The 23,334-nt window shown below is 58.0% G+C and overlaps 1 protein-coding gene across 1 annotated transcript in view; it reads right to left on the bottom strand.

The window, feature by feature from the left end:
- Pgbd5 (piggyBac transposable element derived 5) overlaps nucleotides 1–20,288 on the bottom strand; it is a 49,467-nt gene extending 29,179 nt beyond the window's left edge. Inside the window, exon 1 of the mRNA XM_027947946.2 lies at nucleotides 19,961–20,288. Within this exon, the coding sequence (XP_027803747.1) occupies nucleotides 19,961–20,288 (328 nt within the window). The remainder of the gene's footprint in view (nucleotides 1–19,960) is intronic.
- Nucleotides 20,289–23,334: the final 3,046 nt, after the last annotated feature.

Here is a 23,334-nt window from a genome sequence, read left to right on the forward strand (position 1 = left end):
CACAGGGGGCAGGAAGCCATGGCCCACCTGTGCAGGAGGCTCTCACCAAAGGCACAGCTCACGTCCCCTGTGCAATGTACATGGCCAGTCCTGTGGGTGCAAGAAGAGGCTTTCTGATGCCTTTGCACCCATCTCCCCGATGCTGGGGTCCTGCACACGCAGGGCAAGGGGCTGCGTTTTGGCTCCTTGGAAGCAAATTCTTCAAGATAAGGAGGAGAGTGATTCAGCCCAGTACATACCCATCTCAACTCCAGTGCTTTGTGCCACTGGCTGTGGAGGGCCAGTGAGCCACAGGAAGAAACCGCAGTTACAGGCCGATCCCTAGGTGCCAGGCACCCAAGGACCCCACAGCAGAAGCAGCATGAGGCCCGGATCCCACAGCCACAGCTTTGCCCACGGGTGGTCACTCAACCGAGGAGCAATAGGCTCAGGGCCCGCGGCACCTCCAGGACCCCTCTGCATGACGAGGACGCGGGTTCTTAGGCCTGACTGACAGCCACACAGGGGCCTCAGACAGAGCGTGTGGCCCCACAAGACTTCCCCATCTATAAAGTAAGAGCTCCAGCCTCCGAGAGCGGTCACAGGACAAAACCAAGCAGCTTGCTACACAGCTCAGCCCTGGCTCACACCCACCCTGGGCAGGCGCCCGCTCTGCTATGAGTGCCATCTGCCCAATGCTGGTGCCATGGGCCCTGCCTCCCGACTCAGGCCTGGCAGCTTGAGTTGAGGCACCCTGGAGACCACCAAGGCCAGTCAATGACACACCTCAGGCTTGACTGAGTCTGAGAAGGGGACATGACATTTATAGACTAGCAATAAGACCTGTGCTCCCCTTGAGGCCTCTTCCTGGCTTCTCCAAGTCCAAACATGGGGCTGAGCCAGAGGCGACACCAGCATTCTTGCCCTGAGATAGAGAGCCAGCTGCAGAGGGCACAAGGGGGACGCTGTCCACGGGGGAAGTGGCAATGGGCCACCTTCACCCCACCTCCCTTTACCTCTTTTGCAGGGTCCAGCACAGCTCAGGGGAAACAGCACGGCCTCTGCAGGGTCCTGATGAAGGGTCACCAGCTGTCCACTTCATCAACAGGCTTTGCTGTCCTGAGCTGATACCCATCCTGCTCATTCACTTTCCCCAGTACCTGAGCTGTGTGGCTGTTGCCTAAGTTACCTACGTGCTGCCGGCACCCATGCTCTGGGACCCTGGAGAGGCATCAGGGTGCTCCAGAGTGGGCAGCTGGGTGTCCCCAAACATGTGGCTCTCTAGGATCCATGTCTGTGCTGTTTGTCTGCTCCACATGACGCTAAAGGACAAATGCCCCTCAGAGCTCTCGGCCTGAGCACCACAAAGCCCGCCAGGACACCCCCCAGACTGCACACCACATGGAGCCCTCTGCAGAGTCTTCACCTCCGTCAGGTGGGCCAACCCCAACAGCCGCCACCCAAGGTCCCCAGGTGGTACATACAAGGTTGGGAGTCACCCGCCTAGAGGGATGCAACACCAGGGGAGCTTTCTCCAGCCCAGAGCCCTCCCCAGAGACCAGTGGCCTTGAAGGACTCCTTGCCCACCATGGCCTGCCCTCCTGTGACTTTGACCCTGACCCTAGACCAGCCCTGTACTGAGCCAACCCCAAAACACTCCAAGGAGGATGGATCTTACTCCCCACCTCCAGCCTACCCCCCACTACCTGCCCGTGACCAGCTCCCCGTCACCAAGCCTCCCCTCCACCGCCATCCTGGCTACTCTGCACGAGCCTCGGCATCCCCTTGGGGACACGGCAAGGGGCAATCCACCTCTTGTCCCAACCACTGACCCTGTTCCACCACCCCCCTGCCCTCACTGCCCAGGCAGAGAGGCAAAGCCATGTCGCACGGGCACTGCAGGGCTGTTCTGCTGCCCTGACGGCTACTAAGGGTCCCTCCAAGAGCCTTCCCTGCAGACTGGCCCTCATGGCAGAAACAGCTGCCCACCGCTGCCACCTCAGGCAGAAGTCCACACAGCAGCCGTCCCTTCCTGCTCTCCTATCTTCGTGGCAAGGAAGGCGCAGCCACGTTCTCCCTGCCACAGGGCCATGGCTTCTACCCCAGAGAAAACCTTACAAGAAAATGCACACCCTGGCAAGAGGGGAGCCGCCACCCAGACCCACTCATGCACCCAGCACCCAGGGAGCAGCCTCTGCCTCTGGGATCCCGGGTCTGAGCACAATTGCAGGCACACAGGGCTCTACCAGGAACTGAGCTGTGAAGAGCAAAGGCTCTGGACAGGGCGGGGGGTGCTGTGGCCAGGCGGAGCCCACACAGGCCAGGGTGACTTGCACACAAAGCTTGGCCTTTGCAAATGGCTACCACGGCTGCCTCCATTCTGACCACCCACCTCTGACACCTATCACCTTGCCCACGCTGCCAACAAGGACATCGAGTGCCATGAGGGCTGAGGAATCGTCAGCACCAGCTCATTTTCTGCGCCAAGCCAAGGGCACATGCTTCTTTGGCCTTGCCAGAGGCCATGGCTCACCCACAGGGTAGAGTCCTGGCGGCAGACTGGGCCAACAGAATGGGCTGCCAGCAGATGCCACAAGCCCCCGCAGGGTCTGGGCAGGACATGCCCTGCTCCTGCCTAGACCCAGGGCCCTCCACAGCTTGTGGACAGCCTGCCCTGGGGGCGGCACTTCTCACACAGTCTCTGCATCTTGGTGGGGGGCAGTACTGCGGCAATCCCACACGGAGCAGCGGTTTGACCCCCTACCACCCTCCTGCCCACTGCCTGAGCAGGCTCCCTGGCCAGCCTGGACAGTCTGCTGCGGGGCACCTGGCAGCGGAGGATGAGGCCACCACCCAATCTGCACCATCAGGGTCCTTGCTATAGGGGCAGGGGTGCCTGGGCACCCAGCCCAAGCCCAGCTGCTCCCAAGCCCAGGGCTCATGGCACTTCCTGAGCACCCAGGAAGCAGCAGAGCTGCCGCCCCATGGTCCCCTTGTTCTACCCTTCCTTTCACCCTCAGGTTGGGCCGTGGGTGCTGATGACCACTGCGTCCACACTGAGCCTCGGGCTGAGTGCCCAAACCTGCCCCCCACGCCACATGCCCAACCTCTGCAGAGCTCACGACACTTCTCCACGTCCCCTTCTTCACAGTCACCCCTTTCTTGGTTCCTGAGCACTTTCTCAGTCCACTTCCAACCATGACCTGCGCTACATACTTGGTCACTCTGAGCCACCTGTGCCCACACTGGCCCACCCCACTGCAGGTCCCCAACCGGCAGGAGCCAAGCTCACCACATGACAGCCCTGTTCTGTTGAGGAATCACCTGTGACTTTCCACCCGAGCATCTTGAGGTACTTCATTTCTGAACAGGACACAGAAGCCTTGAAGCCAGGAAAGGAAACACCAGTGAAGGAGTTTCAGGAACAACCATTAGTGGGCATTTCCACAGCCACATACAAGGAGTCCCATGAGTGCCAGGCCTCGTCCTAATAGGACCAATGGGCCACGCTGGCAGTGGGCAGGGGACTCCAGCTTTCCCACTCTGCACAGCCTGGTCACAGGAACCACTTTATCCCACTGCCGAGAGTCACAGAGTGACAGTGTCCAGTCTGCTCAGGACCGAAGGGCTCTTTTTTGGGACCAAGGGCCCTGCGGCTCTCACACCAGGACAACCCTGGGCAACCTGGGATGCTGGTCACAGCACGAGGAGTGTGGCCTAAGCCTATGCCAGGGCTCTGTTCTGTGCAGCACCAGATGTCATGCTGCTCCATGTGGGCATGGCCGAGGGCAGCACTGTCCCTCCACCTGCCCTGCCTGAGCATGACGTGGGCAGCGTGGGGACCTATGGGCACTGGCAGAGCCCAGCTCTGTGGTGTCCAGCCTGGACTCTGGCCCGGCACTGGCTGGCTGTGTGTGGTCATGCTCCACCTCCAGCTTCCCAAGATGAACCTGCAGACTCAAGGCCACACAGGCCAGCAGGGTGGGCAGAGAAGGAGACAGAGGCCAGGGCAGGGAAACCCAGGCGAAATGGACAGAAGAGGCTTGGCCTCCCCATGACTTCAGGATGAGCATGGGTAGTAGGGGCCTCAGACAGAGAGCCAGGCAGTCATCTGCGCCCGTGACCACAGTGAGGGCTTCTGTGGAAGCAAGCTGGTGTGCAGCATGGACAGAGTCTGGATTTCTTTGGGTGATACTTTTTGGAAACAGGGGTCAAGGACACTGGAGAATTACTGGATCACATACATCAACCATTTGCATTCAATCTAATTTCACCAAGAATGCTGGGAGTGGTGGCACACCCTGTCATCCCAGCCAGAGGAGGCTGAGGCTGGAGGACCCCAAGTTCAAGGCCAACATTAGCAACTTAGGCCCCATCTCAAACTACAAGTAAACAGGGCTGGGGGTGTAGCTGAGTGATAGAGCATCTGCCCAGCATGCACGAGGCCCTGGGCCTGATCCCCAGTGACACAGGCGTGCGCGTGCGCTCTCTCTCTCTCTCTCTCTCTCATTGAGGAACACAAACCTCCAGTGCAGTAGGAAGAGGAAACCTGCTCATACCTCCTAGACTCTGATCACAGGCTTGGCTGCATGGCGGAGCAGGTCAGGGATGGCTCCTGAGGGACCTGCTTGGAAACTCAGCCAGGGGTACAGCGTGGGGCACTGAGGGACGTGGCCAGTCTCAAGTCCTGCGCTGACATGTGGGGCCAGCGTCCTTGGCAGACATCCTCTCTTACTGCCTTCCATCTGTAACACCCACGCCGCCCGCGCGCCCCACAGACTGTGCAGCAGGCGCCCTCCCTGGCTGCCTCAGTAAAGCAGGTTGTTCCAACCTCCGTCTGAGAGGGGACTCATCCAGGGACACTTGGGGACCCATGCTGGCCCTCATCTGGGCGTCTGCACAGTGGGGTGCCTGCCGCAGCTATAGGGAAGGGCAGGGGAGTAGTCATCCGGCTCCCTCTCAACCCTGCCTCCTCGGGCTTGCTCCACAGGGCTGCAGGCCACCAGGGCTGCAGCAAGGCCCCTAGCCAAAGGACTGTCACTAAGCAAATGTTTTCAGGCACTGAATTCAACTCTGCTTCTAGCACAGGTAACTGGTGACGGTCGGCCTTGAATTCCTCCCATCAGCCCCGTGCGTCCAGCGGCTCCTTCCTCTCACACCAAGGGCTGGGGTCTTGGTCCCACACCCACGGTCCTCCAGGACCCGGAGGAGAAACCTCTGTCCTCCTGTGTGCTGAGTCACAGTCTCTGGGCTGCTGGGCCTTGCTGGGAACTGAGAGGTGGATGCTGGGTGATGGGGAGCCTCTCTCCCTACAGCAGGGCGTTGACACGTAATCACCTTGTTTTTAAGAAGGAAATTGAAGCAGCACTTTAAAGAGTCCTGTGCACGGTTTTCAGGTGACAGGAAGAGTGAAACCAGTGCTTCCCGCCTTCTTCCTGATGCACAGGGACTGGGGGCAGGAATCAGGGCCGTGACCCCTCAGGAGGATAGCATCCCCACGGGAGCACCTGGCAGGCCCCCACTGAGCCTCGCCACCAGCGGCCAGCTGACTAGCATGGCCCTGCACTTGCTCACCTCTCACAGGTCTGGCCTTTGTCTCCACTGCAGTCCTCTGGGGACTCTTCCCTTGAGGTGACTGCCATTCTGCTTCTTGATTTGGTTAAGAAACCTTTATTCATTCAGGCATTGTGTCTTTGAGATGTGATACAGATAGTCCCAAGTTCAAGCATGGGCTTTGCCCAGCACTTGACCACATTCCCAAGGCGGGAGGGACTTGGAAAGGAAGACTGGCCGTGAGGACAGGTTCACCTGTGCTCCAGAGCCTCACCTGAAACCCAGGCACAAGTGGGGAGCCCAGGACATGGACCTGCCAGCCCCAGCCACCAGCACCAGGCTGGAAGGAGCACTCCCGTGCTCGTGTCTTCAGGGAGCTCGGCTGGGAGCACTTACTCTTCAACAGGCCGCAGCCTGGCAGAGGCAGACAGCAGTGACGGGGCATCATTCCCTAGGTCCACATGTTCTCTCCAGCGGGCAGGGACAGACAGGAGGCACAGTCCAGCACTCTCTGCACAGTCTGACTTGAACCTTTATCTCAAAGACCCATTATTTCTAAGCCAGCGATCAATTAGGCTTCCTGAGAGAACTTTCCTCTTGACCCTGACTCGGGGACTCATGATGGAGTCACTGTGGTTTGGATTTACAGTTAGAACAAAGGGCAGGGTGGATGGAAAAAAGATAGCCCTTGCCCCAACTTCTCCTCGTGTGCTCACCACCCGCAGAGGGCCCGTGAGGAGGCCTTGGGTTGGCAGGCTGGACCAGGGCTGTCGGGAAGAGGCCCTTCCTTCCCGCAGGCACCTGGCCAGTCTGCCCTCAGCAGCACTCTCTGCTGGCTGGGGACTATCAGGAAGCGCAGCCCACAGGGATGACCAGGGCCAGGCGGTCCAAGGCCCTGGGAGAGAAGTGGACATCACAGGTTCAGGTCAACTGCTCACTGTGGCACCTGAGGCTGGGCTGTCCAGCAATCTCAGCTGGGCTCCAGGTAGGCTCCAGCCTGTGACTGCAGGACAAAGAGGTGAGGCCACAGCTCAGAGGACATAGCACTCCCAAGACGTGGCGGCACCTGGAACCCTGGAAAAGAGGCCATGAGCAGGGACCTGGCACAGGGAGGGGACCGCAGCCCTTGACTTTAATCCCACAGTCCAGAGAGCCAACATGAGCCACGAAGGCCAGGGCTCCCTCCTGCCCACCCACAGAAGGTGACTAGGTATGGTGCCCCTTCTGCAAAGCCAGAGGCCCTGCCTGGCAGTGAGCATCAGCAACAGGCCAGCAGCCCTGCCTGACCTTGGCAGAGAGCCACCAAGGGCCTGAGGAGGGACGTGCAGGAGGACACGTCTGCATCTGTGGGTCACAGATGCCAGAGGCTGCAGCATGGAGAATACCTTGGCCCACATGAGAGTGGACAGAGTGCGCTGCTGGGAAATGAGCCACACCAGGGTCAGCTCATCCAGCACAGGTGATGGTGGGGACACCAGGCCCTGCCCCTGGACACCTTCCCACCAACTCACAACAAGGACTTGCTTCTTGTGTAGCGGTTTCCAGGACCCAGCCACGAAGCTGGGAGTTTGGAGCCACTTCTGGACGTCCACAGTGCAGCCCTGCCCCACTGGGGTGCACAGGGGAGAAAGTGCCACTCCAGACAAGTCAGCCTCTGCCACGTAACAGCCCAGAAATATCAGAGGCTCACAGCCGTCACACCTCTGGACCCACAGTCCTCCTCCATGCTCAGCAGCACCCAGGAGAGGTGTGCGGCTGCCCAACCAGATGTGCACGTGACGGTCTTAATCCTTGGATTGCCTTGCCAAGCGTCTTCCCTCTGGCACCAGCTCCCGGCCATCCCCATGCCCCAAGCCAAGGCAGAGGCACAGGGAGCCAGCAGCCACCCGGGGAAACCTCAGCTTCTGCTCCTCAGCATCTCCTGCCTCCAACCCACGGGGTGGGAAAGAAGCTCAGGACACAGGCTCTGAGCCCAGGCCACCACCTGAGCCTGCTCTACAGAGGCTTGAATGTCACCCAATTCCAGGCAGCTCCAGCCCCCTCCACAGCTCAGGTCAGAGCATCCAGGGCCTTGTCTTTTATCTCTGGCTCTCAGGAGCCCACCCAAGGGCAGGTGCCTTTGCAAGCTCAGGCTCCACCCTCCATGCCTGCCCCACCTCCAGTGGAGCTCCCTGGAGTCCTGTCCTTTGGCAGAGTACCCTCTACATCTCCTACCTCCAAAACCTTCGCTCCCCTGGTCTACATGTCCAAAGGTCCAGGTGTGGCCCCTGTGCCCAGTGTGTGAAAGGCTCCTCCCAGCTTCTGCCCTCCCCAGGCTCCTGGGAAATGCCTGAGGGTCAGCCCCCAGCCCTGGAGCACAGCCTGGGAGGCAGGGCAGAGCTGCAGATAAGTGGGCTCATTCCAGAACAGCAGCAGGAGGGGAGGCTGTGTGCTCAGGAACCAGGAACAGGATGCTGCCAGGCAGGAGGAGGAGGAAGATGCAGGGGGCCCATCTGGGTCACCGCCTCCGGCCTCTCATGGGGTGCAGGAAGGCCTGTCACCCCAGAACATGGGGTACTGCTCCCAGAAGTTCCAACCCACTGGGCATCTGCCACCGGGGCTTCCACACGGCTCAGGGAAGAAGACCTGTTCCTGAGGCCACCCGAGCACTCCAGAATTCCTGCCTGACTCTGCCCGATCCCGGGACTTCGGCCTCCCTCCTGCTCTCTCCTGGACCAGGCCTCAGGAAGCTGGGCTTCTGCTCTCTCCTCCTGGAGGCCATCCCGCACCGCTCACCCCGAGTTTCCACAGGACATACTGTTTACCTCGGGGCCCCAAGCCTTGGTCAGCCCGGAGGGCCTCTGCCGAGTCACCTCCAGGATCCTGCTGGCCCTCGCTTAAGCAACCGTGGGGGCCCACCCTGGTGTGGCCCTTCCATTGCTCCAGGCTGACATGAGACCCGGCATGGGCTGCCGCCTGCAGTGTCCACTGTTCTGGGTAAACACCGCGGGAAATACCCTGTGGGGAAATACCCTGCCACAGGGTAACAAATCTGTTCATAATTGCGTGTAAATCAGAGGACTACAACCCTCACGCACCTGAGGATCCTCTCCAGGGGTCGAAGCCCCATGCTGGGGAGCCTGTAAGGACAGCTGGGAGGCACACGGGGGAAACTGGGGACGACTTCCACTCTAGTTTACACCCAATCCTCAGCTGCCTGGCCAAGTCCTGGGGATCCCACTCCACCGAGGTCCACCCAGCCCGCCTGCACACATGTGTGCACCTGAGCACACACAGCACACGCTCACCCTGCCTCCAGCTGGCCACTGGCCAAAACCCCTTCCTGCTGTCCAGCCCAGGTATCAGGGTTGCCCATCTGGCCAACTGAAGCATCAGAGAACCTGTTGGCTCTGCCAGCCTCCCTGTCTACACCCCGACAGAAGGCCACCAGGCGATGGGGAACAGGACTCCTCAATGGCATCTGGCGAGGAAAGCAAGCTGCATGGTCTCAAGTCCCCAGACAAGGACACCGCAGTCCAGAACCAAGCTTCTCCCCATTTCCTGGCTCACCCTGACCTCTGGTCTTTGAGGTGTGATGGACACTATCATGAGGAAGGCCACATCTCTAAATGGCAAACTGATCCTAGCAACAGGGGGAGGGGTAAGAATAGTTCCCAAGTTCATTCCCAAGAACAATGATATAAAAATAATTTTAATTACTCCAAGATGTCGCTGCCACAAAAATAGCTCTAAAATAATATTTTCTCCCCAGGAACACATGGTGCTCACGTATGCAGAGGGGGCTGGGGCAGGCGAGCTCAGCCCTGAAGACACGGAGGTCGGACCCTCGAGCGGGAGCAGGCTTGCAGCTCTGAGCAGGAGCACACCCTCAAGACAACTGCCTCCACAGAGCTGGACCTCAGACGCTGCCAGGAGGAACGGCTCCAGGCTGTGACCAAGCACCAGCACAGGGCAGCACCATCCCCCTCAGCACACTGCTCCTCAGGAGCCACACAGCCAGCAGCACCCACAGGCCAGCTGTAATGGACTTCCTGCAAGTCGGAGGGGCAGGCAGGCACATCTGGTCCCAGCACCGCCACAGGCCCTGGAAACTGCCCCAGGGGGCAGAAGGCTGAGACCTGCCACTTGAACCCCAAAAGCATGGCAAGCAGCATGGTGACCGTCTCACCAGGTGGGGCATCTGCTTGCTAAGGTAGCCTAACAAAGCACCACAGACTCAAGAGGCTTAAACAACAGAAATTTACGGCTCCCAGTGTGCAGGCCGAGTCCAGGGTTGAGGTGCCACAGGGCCAGGTCCTCCTGAGCCCTCTCCTTGGTTTGCAGACATTGTCATCTCCCTGTGTCTCACAGGGTGGCCCCAAGGGTGTCTGTGTCCTGATCTCTCCCTAGAAGGACCCTAGGCAGACTGCACTAGGACCCACTGTAAGGACCTCCCCTGGTCCTAATCCCCTTTCCAAGGCCCTGTCTCCAAGGCTACGTTCTGAGGATGAGGTTAGGACTCCATGTGTGTTCTGCCAGCTCATGGCAGTGGGGAAGTGACGTTCAGTACAGTTAATGCTCAATTCGGAACTAGAAACGGGGTCTGTGGCAGAGCCTTCTCCCCTGCAGGGCCCACCCCGGCCTCTGCACTCCAAGCACTGCCCTCCTCACCTGCCAGGCTGTGTGTTCAGGCTGAGGAAGTTAGGCTGAAGTGAACGGCTCCCCGGGCTCAGCACTACCTCCTGAGGCCTGTGTGGCCACATCCAGCAGGTCCTGTCCAGCCCTGGACCAGCATGCACACCCCAGGCAGCCCACCCACACGAAAGCAGGGAGCATGGAGTGCTCTGCGGATGCTCAGGGCAAGCTCTGCCTTGCAGCCCAGACAGCAGGGAAAGGCAGACCCAGGGGTCCGCAGAACCAGCCAAATTAAACGGCTCTTTCAAAGTCAAGTTGTTACTTAGCAACCCTAACGGGTTGCCACGGTGGCCAGTGGGCTAGGCCTCAGGTGCAGATCCCAAGAGCACGCCAAGTCAGAGTAGCCAGGCCTCCCAGTCACAACATGGGGTGCCCTGTTGAGGTAATCCCATGCAGGACCGGCAGTGTCTTCACAGGTACTTGTGTCCGTGGTGCTACCTGCCCTAAGAAACCTTTTATCTCAATCCAGATCTAACTGGGGCACTACGTTCCACTGCCGACCCCGCCCACAGGCCTCGCTGCTCACTGGCACAGCTGGCACCATCTGGGGGCAGCCCCACGGCAGGCAGCTCTCCCACAGAGGGCCCAGCAGGGGGGGTTCCACAAGGAGGGTCCCTGGGAGGGAACCTGCTCCTGCGCCCCAGCCCTCAGGAGCCCGCCACAGTCCGAGGGATGACATCTGCTGGCTTTGCAGGGGAATATGGTGACGCCCACCCCCACGACCCACACCAGCCATCCTGGGCAATGCTCACCAGCCCCTCTGGCCCAGTCCCAGACCAACACCTGCCACGTCACCTCTAACAGGGACATGTGGTGGGAGAAGCAGCAGGTGACCCAAGGCTCCAGGTAGCACTTCCGCTGGCCTCCTCACTGGCCCCGGCCTCCTCACTGCCACTGGCCACTCAATGCAGACTTGGCTGAGATGAAGCCTGCTCCCCCTACATATGCAACTGGAGCCCCTCCAATACAGGTCAGGCTGCGCCATCCCTCAGGGCACCCACTGGCCCTGGCCTCACAGTGTCCAGAAGCCAAACACCTCCAGCCACCTCCACCCCCTGCTGGCCCACACCCCAGCACTCCTCTGAGGGTCCCACCAGTGCCACAGCACCTCCAGGAGCTCCATCGGGCACGTGACTCTTTGCTGAACGTGCCACACCACACTCACAGTACAAGCCATGTCCTTCCAACAGCTTCCGAGGCCCCCACACCCGCCCCTGCCCTCAGCCCCTCCCATTCCTCTAGCTCCAGGGCTGCTCCCCACCTCCTGTGGGCACACAGCACAAGCTGTGCCTTGCCCAAGTGCAGGTGCCCGCCTCCCGTGGGAGCAAGTGGTCAGCTCCTCGCCTCCTGGAAGCCCTGCTTCTCAGTGAGTCCTGTGCATGCTGATCCTGCAAGGGACCCTTCCTGCTCCATCGCACCTGAGCCCCTCACCTGCTGCCTCCCATGCTGTGAGCTTTTCTGCCTGCCACGGTCCCCTCTGCTGCACATGCTCTCATGGGCACCAGGAGCTTAGGATGGCGCTGGAGACACACGGGTGCTTGGTGGAGACTGGACTCCCACTTTGCCGTGCCGCGTGCAGCAGAACAGCAGCAGGAAGGAGCTGGAGCTCTCTGGGCACCTCCTGTGAGCCAGGCTCAGCCCTCGTGCTCCACAACACCCAGCCCCTTGAGAGTCAGGTCCACGTTCTCTACCTGACCAGAAAGAACGGACCACACAGCCATGAGGGTCAGGCCCGGCCTGCGATTCGTCAAGGCCCAGGCCCAAGGCCCAAAGCAGCACATGAGCGAGCCATCTACGGCTACCAAGAAGCAACCTGTCGCCAAACCTAGGACCTGCTGATGGAACTGCTGGGGACAACACCAACATCAATGCTCCTATACCAAAATCCAGACATGGACACACAAGGGACCAGTTATCCTGGAAGGAACACAGGGTCCTGCTGCCAATGCCTAGCTTCTCCAGTGACCGAGGGAAGAATGATAGACCATGTGCGAACACTGCAAGAACCATGAGGGAGGGCACTGCCCCGCCACCTCTGCCTAGTGAGCAGCGCTTGTCCACCCCAGGTCTGCGTCAGGGAAACTGCGTCACCAGGGCACCCCAGCCCTCAGGTCTGGGTAAAAAGAAGCCACCTTCAGGGAGCCCAGCAGGGCCGACCAGGGATGACCAGCTGAGCGGGAGCACCTCCCAGAGCAGCGGCGGGCACAACCAGAGCACTGCCAGCGGAGGCGCTGCCGCCCTGCACAGCACCGCCCACCCTCAATCTCTGGCCTGAACACTTCCAGGCTGTTTCCTAAGCACAGCTGCAGACTGTATTCTTACCCTGGAGGCTCATTCAATGATTGGCGCCAGCCTTGACTTAAGCAGACTCGGAGCCATTTGGACAAAAGGCGGATTTGGGTATCTGGTGTGTGGGGGTGACGGGAGCATCAGAGGACGGTGCCAAATCCCTGGCACTGTGGAGTCAGAGGCTCCCGGTGGAAAGCCTTGTCTGGGGAGTCCTCCTGGGGACTTGCTTTCCAGTGATCACAGAGAAACATGCATTTAATTACGAGGGAAGAAGGGAAGAGGCAAAATGTTAAAGTGGGAAATAGATCACAGTAGGTAGACTTTGAACAGGGATGGAACGAAACCCAAGGGGGAAAGAATGGGCTTTTCAAAATGGTAGTCCAACCACCCAATATCCACTCTCAAAAGGAGGTTGGTGCCTTCCTCGGGCCCCACACAGCACTAACTCAGAGGCCTGGCTGAGAACACACACAGCAAGGCTCCTGGGAGGAGGCAGCCTCAGCTGCCCTGAACCCCGTGGTGGGACCTGAGCCTGTGCATCTGCAGGGCAGTTCTGAGAGTGAAGAGACGCACACCACCTGTGTGAAGGTCAACAAGGCCTCTCCGGTCATGTTAAAAGCACAATTCCATCTGTACGCTGCACAAGAAGCAGCAAGCCAGAGGCCATGGTGCACCCTGGCTGGCCTCATCCTAGCCAACCAGGAGGCCAAGGCAGGAGGATCCCAAGCTCAAGGCCAGCAGGGACAACTTAGCAAGACCCCCATCTCAAAATAAAATAAAATGGGTTGGGTTCTTATTACATTTCTATGAATATGAAAATATTTCACAAATAAAGGTGAATGAAAAATATAAGGGCTGGGGATGTAGCTGAGAGGTAGAGCGCACGTCTGGTATGTGTGAGACACTAAGTTCCATCCCCAGCACTGCCAAAAAAGAGCAGAAAGAAGCATAGAAAAGAAACTTAAAGAAAAAGCAGGTTGAAAAATAATGCACAGTCAGGGACATGCAGATGGGACAAAGTGGGAATGGCCAGACCAAGCACAGCTAGGCTGGGTGGAGACCGAGGCACGGCAGGACAGGGGAGCCATCCAAGGCCCCAAGCCACAGAGAAAATGAACCCTAACTACGTGTGTGCCCAACAACACAACCCCTAAAGATCCTTTAGGAGGCATGACCTCATAAGACTTGAGATCTGCAAATCAGAGCACCTACCTCCTAGAGATGGAAGAAAAGAACAGGCAGGCAGACACCCCCACCCCAGGTGTGTGTTCTTATACCTGTGCCACACAGATCAACTGCTTATGTGGCAACAAAGTAACCCCATACCTTTCAAATGAGAGGGTTCAAGGCCACTGCTCTCCTTGCAACCCAGAAAGAATTCCAAGGGCTCAAGCCCTGGAAACTAAGCAGCACACTCAGATGGAAACAGCAGTGGCCGAGGGCTGACAGTCGGGCAGAGACCACGGGAGGTGGCTCTGCACCAGGGATGGGCAGCACCCAGCATGAGCCTGCGGGTCTCAGCATGGCAGCCTCAGATGGCTGTTGTAACACACCGACTTCTTGCATCTTCCACCAGTGCTTCTCCAGGGGTCCCACCTTGTCCAAATTCTCATCTCCCACCAAACTTCCAAACCCACCTGGGTCTGCATCCCCAAGGATACCTGTATCTGTGCTGAGCCTGGCGATCAGGACCCCCACCATCCCTGCAGGCTCAGGCAGCATCCTGCAGTGCCTCACAGGGAAGCACATCGGGAGTGGGGCTGCAGTGAGCCCCAGCAGCACTCTCCTGCCCACCAGCACAGATGCCCTCTCTTGACCTGAGCTTTCTTGCAGGCCTGGCTGAGGGGCCCCCTCCTCCCAGCCAAGTGGGATGAGGACACACCTGGGGTCCAGAGGCACACCCTTCCCCGTCTCTCCTCCAGCCGCAGGGCATGTACCTCACCTACTGCCTCACCCCAGCAGGGCTCAAGGCCTTTGCTGAACCAACACCTGGCACATCCTGCACTCTGCTGATGTGAGAGCACAGGCACAGGGGAAGACCACTAGGCACAGCTCAAGGGTCCTCCACCCAGAGATCCTGCCCCAGGAGACACGTGGCAATGTCTACAGACATCTGCTTACAACAGAGGAGGGCACTTGGGGAAAGGCCTGCACTGCTGCTAAGGCCCTGTGGCACCCTCCACAAATAAGGGGCTACCTGGCCCCAAATGCCAACACGCCCAAGTCAAAAGGCCTTGCACTAAAGGTAAACACACACCTGACCTAAGCTGAGCAGTCCCAGTCCTAGTACACGTGCCCAGGAGAAAGCATCTGCATGTCCGTAAGAATAAATAAGTAAATAAAATCAGGACCTTTTCAGAAGCTCTATTTATAAATGACCCCAAATGGGCCACACGTGTGATGCACACCTCTAGTCCCAGCAACTCAGGAGGCTGAGGCAGGAAGATCACAGGTACAAGGCCAGCCTCAGCAACTTAGCGAGGCCCTGTCTCAAAAACAAAAAGGGCTGGTGGTGTACCTTAGTGGTAAAGTGCCCCTGGGTTCAATCCACATGACAGGGAAAAAATAAAAGCCCCCAATCTAGAAATGAGCCAAAAGTCTACAGGTAGGATGACTGCTGAACTCGCACACTGTACAGGGAGCACTGCAGGCAACGCAAAGTAAGACTGCGGCTGGATCCCACAGACTCGAAGGCAAAGCTGCTGTGTGGTGATGGAGCTCAGGACTGGCTGCCTTGGGGGTGAGGATGCCAATACTTAGGAGAAGCAGGGCGGGCCTCCAGGACTCCTTTACCTGGACCTGAGTGGCAGCCGCACGGGGCACCCATGCAGAAGTCCCTGCCAGGCACGCGTCTCACACCCTGGCAAGGCTGGCAGGTGCGGCTCTCCTGTGAGCTCATCCCACCCCACTAGAAGCACAGGCCGGCTCATAAACAAGCCGTTCTCGGGGACACACTGGCTCACTGCTGGCAGGAGGACAGCAGGCACGATTCCGAAGGCTTCTCCACAGCAGACACTCAAAGCCTAACCACGTGCAAACCCTTGCCTCGAAACCTTATGGGCATCGCATGGAAGGGCGGGCAGCAGGTGTGCCAGGGCAAGGCTTCAAGTGCAGCACACGGCACGAGCTCCAGGGCCAGGGCCAGGGCCAGGGCCAGGCACAGGTCGGGGCAGCACAGCCCACCAGGGCAGTGCTGCAGCGAGGGCTACGCCACCGCCGCCCATGGCTATCCTGGGTAATGGGAGATTGCGAGGTTTTAAATCTCTTAACCATTTTTTTTTTCTAAAAACAATAAATCAGTTGTTAATGAGAAAAAATACAATAATAGTTGAATAATAAAGGTGAATCTGAGCCGCAGAACAGAGTCAGGACTCAACTGTCCCACCTCTCGGCCTCCCCAGAGTTCCCAGCCACGCACAGCCAGGGTAATACTCCAGACCCTTCCGCCCCAACCTTTACTGACTGCACACTCCCCTCGTGGGTCAGATCTCCAGAGTGGCACCCCCACCACATGGGCCAAGGGTGATTCCATGAGTGAATGTGAAAACGGACATCTGTCTGAAAACAGTTCCAGTTCAGAATAAATAACTACAAGGCGCAGCCTGTCCTGCGCTGCCAAGCCCAGCTCTTCCCATCAGCCCCGCAACTGCTGGAATGGCACGTCTGCTTGGGTCTACCAGCCGAGATGGCAACCTCCCTGCCAGAGTCCCTGTGAAATCAGGTGTGGCAACACATGAAAGAGCAATTACAAAGGAAAAGGAGCCTCAGGTCTCCAGGTCTCCAGGCCCCATGTGCGCAGGCTCCTGAGGAAAGCACTCTCTGAGGGTCAGGGTCAGCCCCTCCCCAGTCCTGTATGGCCCACTTGGGTGTTTCCAGTGTTTCCCAGGGTTCCTCTCACAGCTCCCAAGACCCCAGGCTCCTCCACACCAGGCAGAGCTAAGGCCAGATGGGGGCACCAGGTTGGTGAGCGTGTAAGCCCCCTGGGGAGAGGGTCTCAGCTAACTCTGGCTTTCTGGGAGACTCTCCTGTTACTCAAAAAGACTTCAAACCGACAGAAAGCTCTAGAGACCAAACAATCCCAGTGTTGATTCTCAGTGCCCTGGGTCCCTCTCCAGCTTCTCAAGGTCACACCAGAGGGTTAGAGGGTTGCTAGCAGGACACAGGGACCAAAAAGACAAACCTCCCAAGAAGTTCATCCTCTCACAGAGAGGGCAAACCACACAGACCCCAGCCCAGCCTGACAAAGGACCAACAAACCAGAGACAGGAGCCCTGGAGTTGTGGGTCCTCTGCCTCCTGTATGAAACTGCCTACCAGTAGGAAGAAACAGAGGGCAGCGGCCAGCACACAGATGGGCCGGCTACACGCTCTCTCCAAGAAGGAACTCACAGCTGCACTGGGTATTTGCACAGCAGGCCGGGAGGCTAACAGCTTGAGAGGCTATTTTGGGGGGATTAGCCACAAGCCCAGTTTGGAGTGGGTCCTGTGCCCCATGCTCCAGAAAGCACTTCAGCCCCCAGGATGACCCTCCAGCCACTCAGGGGTTAAGAGCCTGGCAGGCAGCCTGCAGGCAGTGTTTATATTTAAATCATCCCAAGGGGACCCACGTGCCTCAAGCACAGCCAAAACCTGGGAGAGGTGAGAGAGAGGAGGTGGGAGGTGACCCCCACCCCAATTGCTTCAGGATGCAGAAGATGCTGGAAAACAGAAGAAAGGGCCAGGAATTGCCCTGTGCTACAGAAACACAGATCCCCTCCTCTCCCTACAGTGCACTCCCCCCACCAGGCCATATGGCTGTGCCTGCTGCAGCTCCAGACAGGATGGTCCTATGTGTACTTCCCGCTGCAAAGGGACCCTCTGCAAAGGTCTGCAGGTCATCAGAGGGCTCAGGACAGCAGTTACAGTCTCTTTCTAACAGAAGAAACCCTACTCTGCTCAAACTAGCAGAGCAAAGCACATTCACATGCAATAGTTATTTACACACCTGCACATCCACATACAAGCGTGTACACCTGTTTTCACAATGGGGTCAAGGCAGAGAATCTCAGATAAGTCTAGAATCTGTGCTTTCATCATTGGATTGCAGAGCATTTCAACCGCAAATGTTCTATTATGAAACAAGATTCCAGATCAAACTGCCATGCTCTTGCTCTCCTCCCCACCCCATTCTGCTCACCCAGGGAGACTTATTAACAGCCTGCACACCTTGGGTGAGGAGCAGGTGAGGGCTGGAGTGTCTCGGATGATGGGTGTGGATAAGACTGGAAGACTGAACCTCTCCGCTCTCAGAACATTGGGGTGCATCTTCTGGCCTCTTAATAAATGCATCCTTCTCTCTGCAAGCTACCAGACGCAAAGACTTTCTCTGGCCAACCTGTACCTCAGCATCTATTTTAAGCCCCCATAAATCACATTCCATTGTTCCAGGGAAATCTCACTTCAAGGCCTCATCCTTGTACCCTCTGCCCCTTATCCCAAATTTTCTTTAGGGAGAGAGTGTTGCAGAGAGGAAATTCTAAATTAGATCTGGATTTAGAAGACAAGCTCCCGCACAGAGCAGGAAAACAACACCGGATATAAATACCAACAGAACACGCGCCTGCCTGGGAAAGGGCTCCACTGTGACTCGCAGGTCCAGGCGCAGCCCCGTGGACATTTGCAGGAGCAGAATGTGAGCCCAACACCCAGTGACACAGGATCCTGCGCTCCAGGACCGTAATCACTGCTGCGGAAGATGACAGGGCTCTGCTTCAGAACTCCCCCATCACAGGCTACCAAGGAACATGAGATTGCTCTAGAGCCTATTTCAGCAACCGCCCTCTGGCTCTAGCAGAATCGCAATTTACATTCACAATCAGGCTCAACTCAGTGCCACTTCACTCTTTGACCTGAGACCCAAGACACATGCAGGGTTCTCCCAGGTCGGCTTACATCTCGAGCACTCCAAGATCAAAACTGACAGATGCTCATAGCATAAGACCTGCCAAGCCAGGGCCCTGGTCTGGTACAATTCATATATATATATAAATAAATAAATATATTTGTTTTATTTATTTATATTTTATTTATGTGGTGCTGAGGATTGAACTCAGTGCCTCACATGTGCCAGGCAAGTGCTCTACCACTGAGCCACAACCCCAGCCCCTGGTACAATTCTTAAAGCCAATATGGAAAACAGCTATCCAGGGCAGGAAGCCCTAAATGGCACTCTGAAATCTAGAGGGTGGTATAAAAGGGCTATTCAGAGTGAGTGGGTCTGAAAATCTCCAAACTGTTAACTACAGCCCAAATGAGCAGGCTTTAAGACTTACCCACCCCAAGCACTGCACAAGTCACTTGAACCCCCCAAGCTCAGCTGCCACTCAACATATTCAGGGACTGCAGGCTGACAGAGGCTCTGAGACCACTCCCTTCAGAGTCAGCCAGTCCAGCCAGCCCTCCCAGCCACCCAGCAAGCTGCAGCACCATGTGCAAAGCCAAGCCTGGGCTCCAGCCAGAGCCCTTGGGCCTGCCCTCCCATATGCCTGTTCCTGACAGGTTGAAACCCAGAGAGCCACTGGAGGAGAGGGTGTGTTTAGCATGCACAAGAACCTAGGTTGGATCCCTAGCACCCCCACCCCCCAAAAAAGAGGAAGCCACATGAAAAGCTGCATCAGGCACAGGACGGCCACTCCCTGGCCTTCATTACTACCCAGAGATGAACATAGTGAGAGACAACAGGGGCCTGCCAGGACAGCTGGGGAACAATACTGAGGACAGCTAGAAAGAAGGGTTTTCACCTCTCCAGGGGTCAGAGGCACTGAGCTGCTGCAAAGTAATGATATCTTAAAGCAAGCAGGCAGCAAGAAGACCCTGAGCAGCCAGCCTCAGCTGCCAGCACTCCAGCCACCTCTCCATATATCTGAGGCTTATCCACACCCCTGAAAACACCTCTGGCCATAGTCCACACACCTTAGTACTTTAATGTGGAAATCGAGCTTCCCTCCCACGTTCTTAGCAAGAAACCGGTTGGCAGGACAGGGAAGTTTCCCAGATTAACAGAAAACTAGCTCAGCCTGTGAAACGCTGTGGGTGGCCTTTTGGCTCCCAGGCTGCATCTGCGACCTGTCTCACCTCTGGCACCTGGGTCCCTCTTGCCATCAGCAAAATGACACCCCTGCTCAGCCCCAGCCATGGCAACCTTTCAGCCTCCCCTCAATAGGAAAGCTCAGCTTCACCAAGCCGAGCCCACAGGTGTGAGCAGAGGCAGATGAGGGGAAGCCCCTCTAGGACTATCACAGGCAAAGTGCAGGCGTGGCATCCACCCACCAGGAGAGCGCAGCAAGACCCTATCCCACTTTACATCCCAGCTCCTGCAACCTCCTGAAACGCACAGGTGCCGAGTGAGGCCCACACTCCTCTAGGATCCGCCCGCCCTGCCCTGCGCCGTCCGGACAGCGCCCCTGCACCCCGCGGCCACTCCTCACCGCCGGTGTCCTCAAAACGCGGAGGCGGGCGGTCCCGCAGCACTGCGCTCCAGCCGGCGCTGGCCTCGTCCTCTTCGGGCTCCTGTGAGTCGGGGAAGCCGGGCGGCGGGGCGGTCCCCGGGGGCGCGGGGCGCTCGTGCTCGTCGTCAGAGGAGGCTGCTGAGGAGGAGCGCGAAGCGGCCGAGGTGCTGTAGAAGGGGTTCCCGCCGCTGTCCGGGCCCGACTCGCCGAACACGTCGTCCGAGATGTGCAGGCTCTCATAGCGCGCGCGGGCCGCCTCCAGCAGCGCGGGTGCCCTCCTCCGCGCGCCCCCGCCGCCCTCGGCCATGGCCCCCGCCGCCCGCGCGCCCGCCCCCCAGAGCGCCTCCCAACCGCACGCGCCAGGCCCGGGGCCCGCGCCGCGGCCCGCAGCCCCCCACCAGCGCAGCCCGCAGCAGAACGCCCGCCGCCCCGCGCCCGGCCGGCCCGCCGTCTTGGCCGCTCGGGCCGCGCCCGGGGTGCGCCTGGGAGCTTGGGCACGACAGGCCGCGGCCGCGGCAAGAAGGGGCTCAGCCGGTTCCAGCGCCGCCGCCGCCGCCGCCGCCCCCGCCCTCTGTGCCTCTGCCCGCGGTGCCTCCGCCGCGCCCGGCCGCCGCGTCCCCGCACGCCCGCCCCGCGGCACCCGCGCTGCGCCGCCGACCTTCCCGGGCGCGAGCCGCCGGGCGGGCCCGCCTCCCGCACCTCCGGCCGCCGGCCAATGGGGAGCCCGGCCCGCGCGGGGGCGGGGAGAGCCGGGCGGTCCTCGCCGCGACGCTCCACCTCCCCGGCGGCGGGCGGGGCGCGCGGCCAGGGCCCGGGCGGTCGCCTGCTGCGGGGGCCGCCGCCCGCAGGCCCGGTGGCCGGCGCGGGTGGGCAGGGCGGGGCCGGGGAGCCGGGCAGCGGCTGGTCCTGCCTGCCCCTAGCGGAAGCCCGCCCTGATCGCTGTCAGGTGCGCAGCCGCGCCCTGCGCCGGGGAGCTGTCCGCCCGCGGGTTCTGAACCCGCCGGATCGCGCCGTGCCGCGCGCTCCTGTAAGCACCAGGCTGCCGCGCGTCCGGGAACCTCGCCCGGATCGGGAGCGCCTCCGGCGTTTCTGAGGTCAGATGCTAGCCTGGCCTCCTCCAGGCCTCCGTGACTTGTGGCTGGCAGCGCTGGGGTAGGCAGTCGCCCTCACCATCTTTGAAGTTCCATACCTCTGAGCTCAAAATACTCGTTACTTCCAAAATATCGACGCCTCTCCCTCTGCGTTCTAACATCTCCTTGCCCACGCTCAGGACACGCTCATCTGTTAAAATAAGGCACGATCGCCAGACTGCGGCGCTCTGGTGACAGTTTGTTGACAGACTGTGACCCCACTTCCTGGGTAGAGTGTGTGGTGGTCTTCCCCCTTGATGGCAGTACTTGATATCTGACTGTCTTGCCTTCCCCCTCCGCCCCCCACTGAGTGCATTAAGTCAAATTAATGGTCATTGGGTCATAAAGTCACTTTCACTCTAAAATAAAATAAATCCACAGAGATATGAAGGGCTTACCAATCCCACTGGGAACAATCAAATGACAATTACATAAAACCGAAAGACATGGTGCTATTTTTTTTTTTCTCTTGGGATTGAATCTAAAGGCACTTAACCACTGAGTCACATCCCCAGCCCTCACACCTAAGGTCTCACTAGGATACTTAGGGCCTTGCTAAGTTGCTGAGGCTGGTTTTGAACTTGCAATACTCCTGCCTCAGCCTCCTCAGCCGCTGGGATTTCAGGCATGTTCCACCACACCTGGCCATGTTGCTATTTCTAAGTGCATAGGGAACAACATGTTGGGACTGGTCTGCCACCAAGTGAGACGGGTTTAGCTGGCAGCAGCTCATGTTCTCCCCTCAGCAGCTCATGTTCTCCCCTCTACAGCCCCTGCATTTCCTCCTCCACACCAGGGGACTATGCAGGCATGAACTCATGATAAGCACTGAGACATCATATAAGAAGGAAGGGATTCTGTAGCCTTCTTGCTGAACGCTGGGCTGATGAATGAGCCCTCCATCACTAACTTCCTGTCTGCCACAGGAAAGGGCTGGTTTCCAGCTGACCTGTGTGCTGCGCTGGACAGCTCAGTGATTGTGAAGCAGGTATAAGTCATCAGACTTGGTCAGAGTGGTCATGGCAAATTCCATGATGAAGAGGCCAGAAGCAGAATGAGACCCCACAGCTCAGGCACAAATTCTGCAACAAAGAGTCATTTGGACCCCCAGATTTCCTATCACCTAGGAAACAAACTGAAATTGAAAAAAGAACTGGATGGAGTCAGAGAAGTAGAATCTACAGGAAAGTCCCTCCTTCCCCAGGGAGCCCACAAGAAGGTCAGTAGCTGCAGCTGCATGAGGACACATTGCTCCCCAGGGGAAACCAGAACAGAGCATAGCCTCCCTGAAGAGGAGACTCCCCACTGTCTCTGATCTGCATCTGTGTGGATGCAGATCCTAAGAAGTGGTGGGGCCTTGGCCATGTCACTCTTACAGCGTCCACACTGGGAAGAGGATTATGTGGTCACACAGGAAGCAGACCCAGAAGTCAGGTCTCCACCCCAACACTTGTCAAATAGAAACCAGGCGACTATTCCAGCTTAGCAGGTTATTGTGTTTAAGCACACATTTCTCAACAAGAAAAGCAGGAATAGTCCAACCTGTAGTGACCACTTCTCACTGTTTTCCTTCCGCCTGGTGTCCTCCTCCATCACTAACTTCTAGAAGCAGCCTTGGTTCTGAGGATAATTATAGAATTGGTATTACATTGAGATCATTTAGCTTGGAGTCATTTGAAAACATCTTCCAAGTTATTTTTTAATATTGAAACATAATTCAATGGGGGTTGGGGTTATAGCTTAGCCATAGAGCGCTTATCTTGCACATGTGAGGCACTGGGTTCCCTCCTCAGCACCAAATAAAAATAAATAAATTAAATAAAGATATTGTGTCTATCTTTAAAAAAATGTTTTAAAAAAAGAAGCATAATTCAATAATCTTAGATTAATAATATGTTTTTAGTTTATAGTTTTCCTGAGGAGCTCCGGGTGGTCAAAGTCAGCCCCTTGTGTGACAGACTCCTCAGGTTTTCTTAGAATCAGGTTCACACTTTCATGTGACTGGGCTGATTGCCACCTTTTCCTTAAGTCTAAGCCTCCTTGGTACACAAGACCCTGGGCAAAGGCCCCTGGCCTGGTGGTCCCAACAGACCAGAGTCAGCCACTATCCCAATACACCAAAGAGAGGAGAGGTAGCGAGGGCAGGACAGGCGCTGTGATCAGTGTGGCCAAGCCTGGGAGAGCTGCAGGGGGTGGGGGGGATCTGTCTCCAAGAGACTGACC

The sequence above is a fragment of the Marmota flaviventris genome, chromosome 12 (genome assembly GCF_047511675.1).
Source record: "Marmota flaviventris isolate mMarFla1 chromosome 12, mMarFla1.hap1, whole genome shotgun sequence".
Classification (NCBI taxonomy): domain Eukaryota; kingdom Metazoa; phylum Chordata; class Mammalia; order Rodentia; family Sciuridae; genus Marmota; species Marmota flaviventris.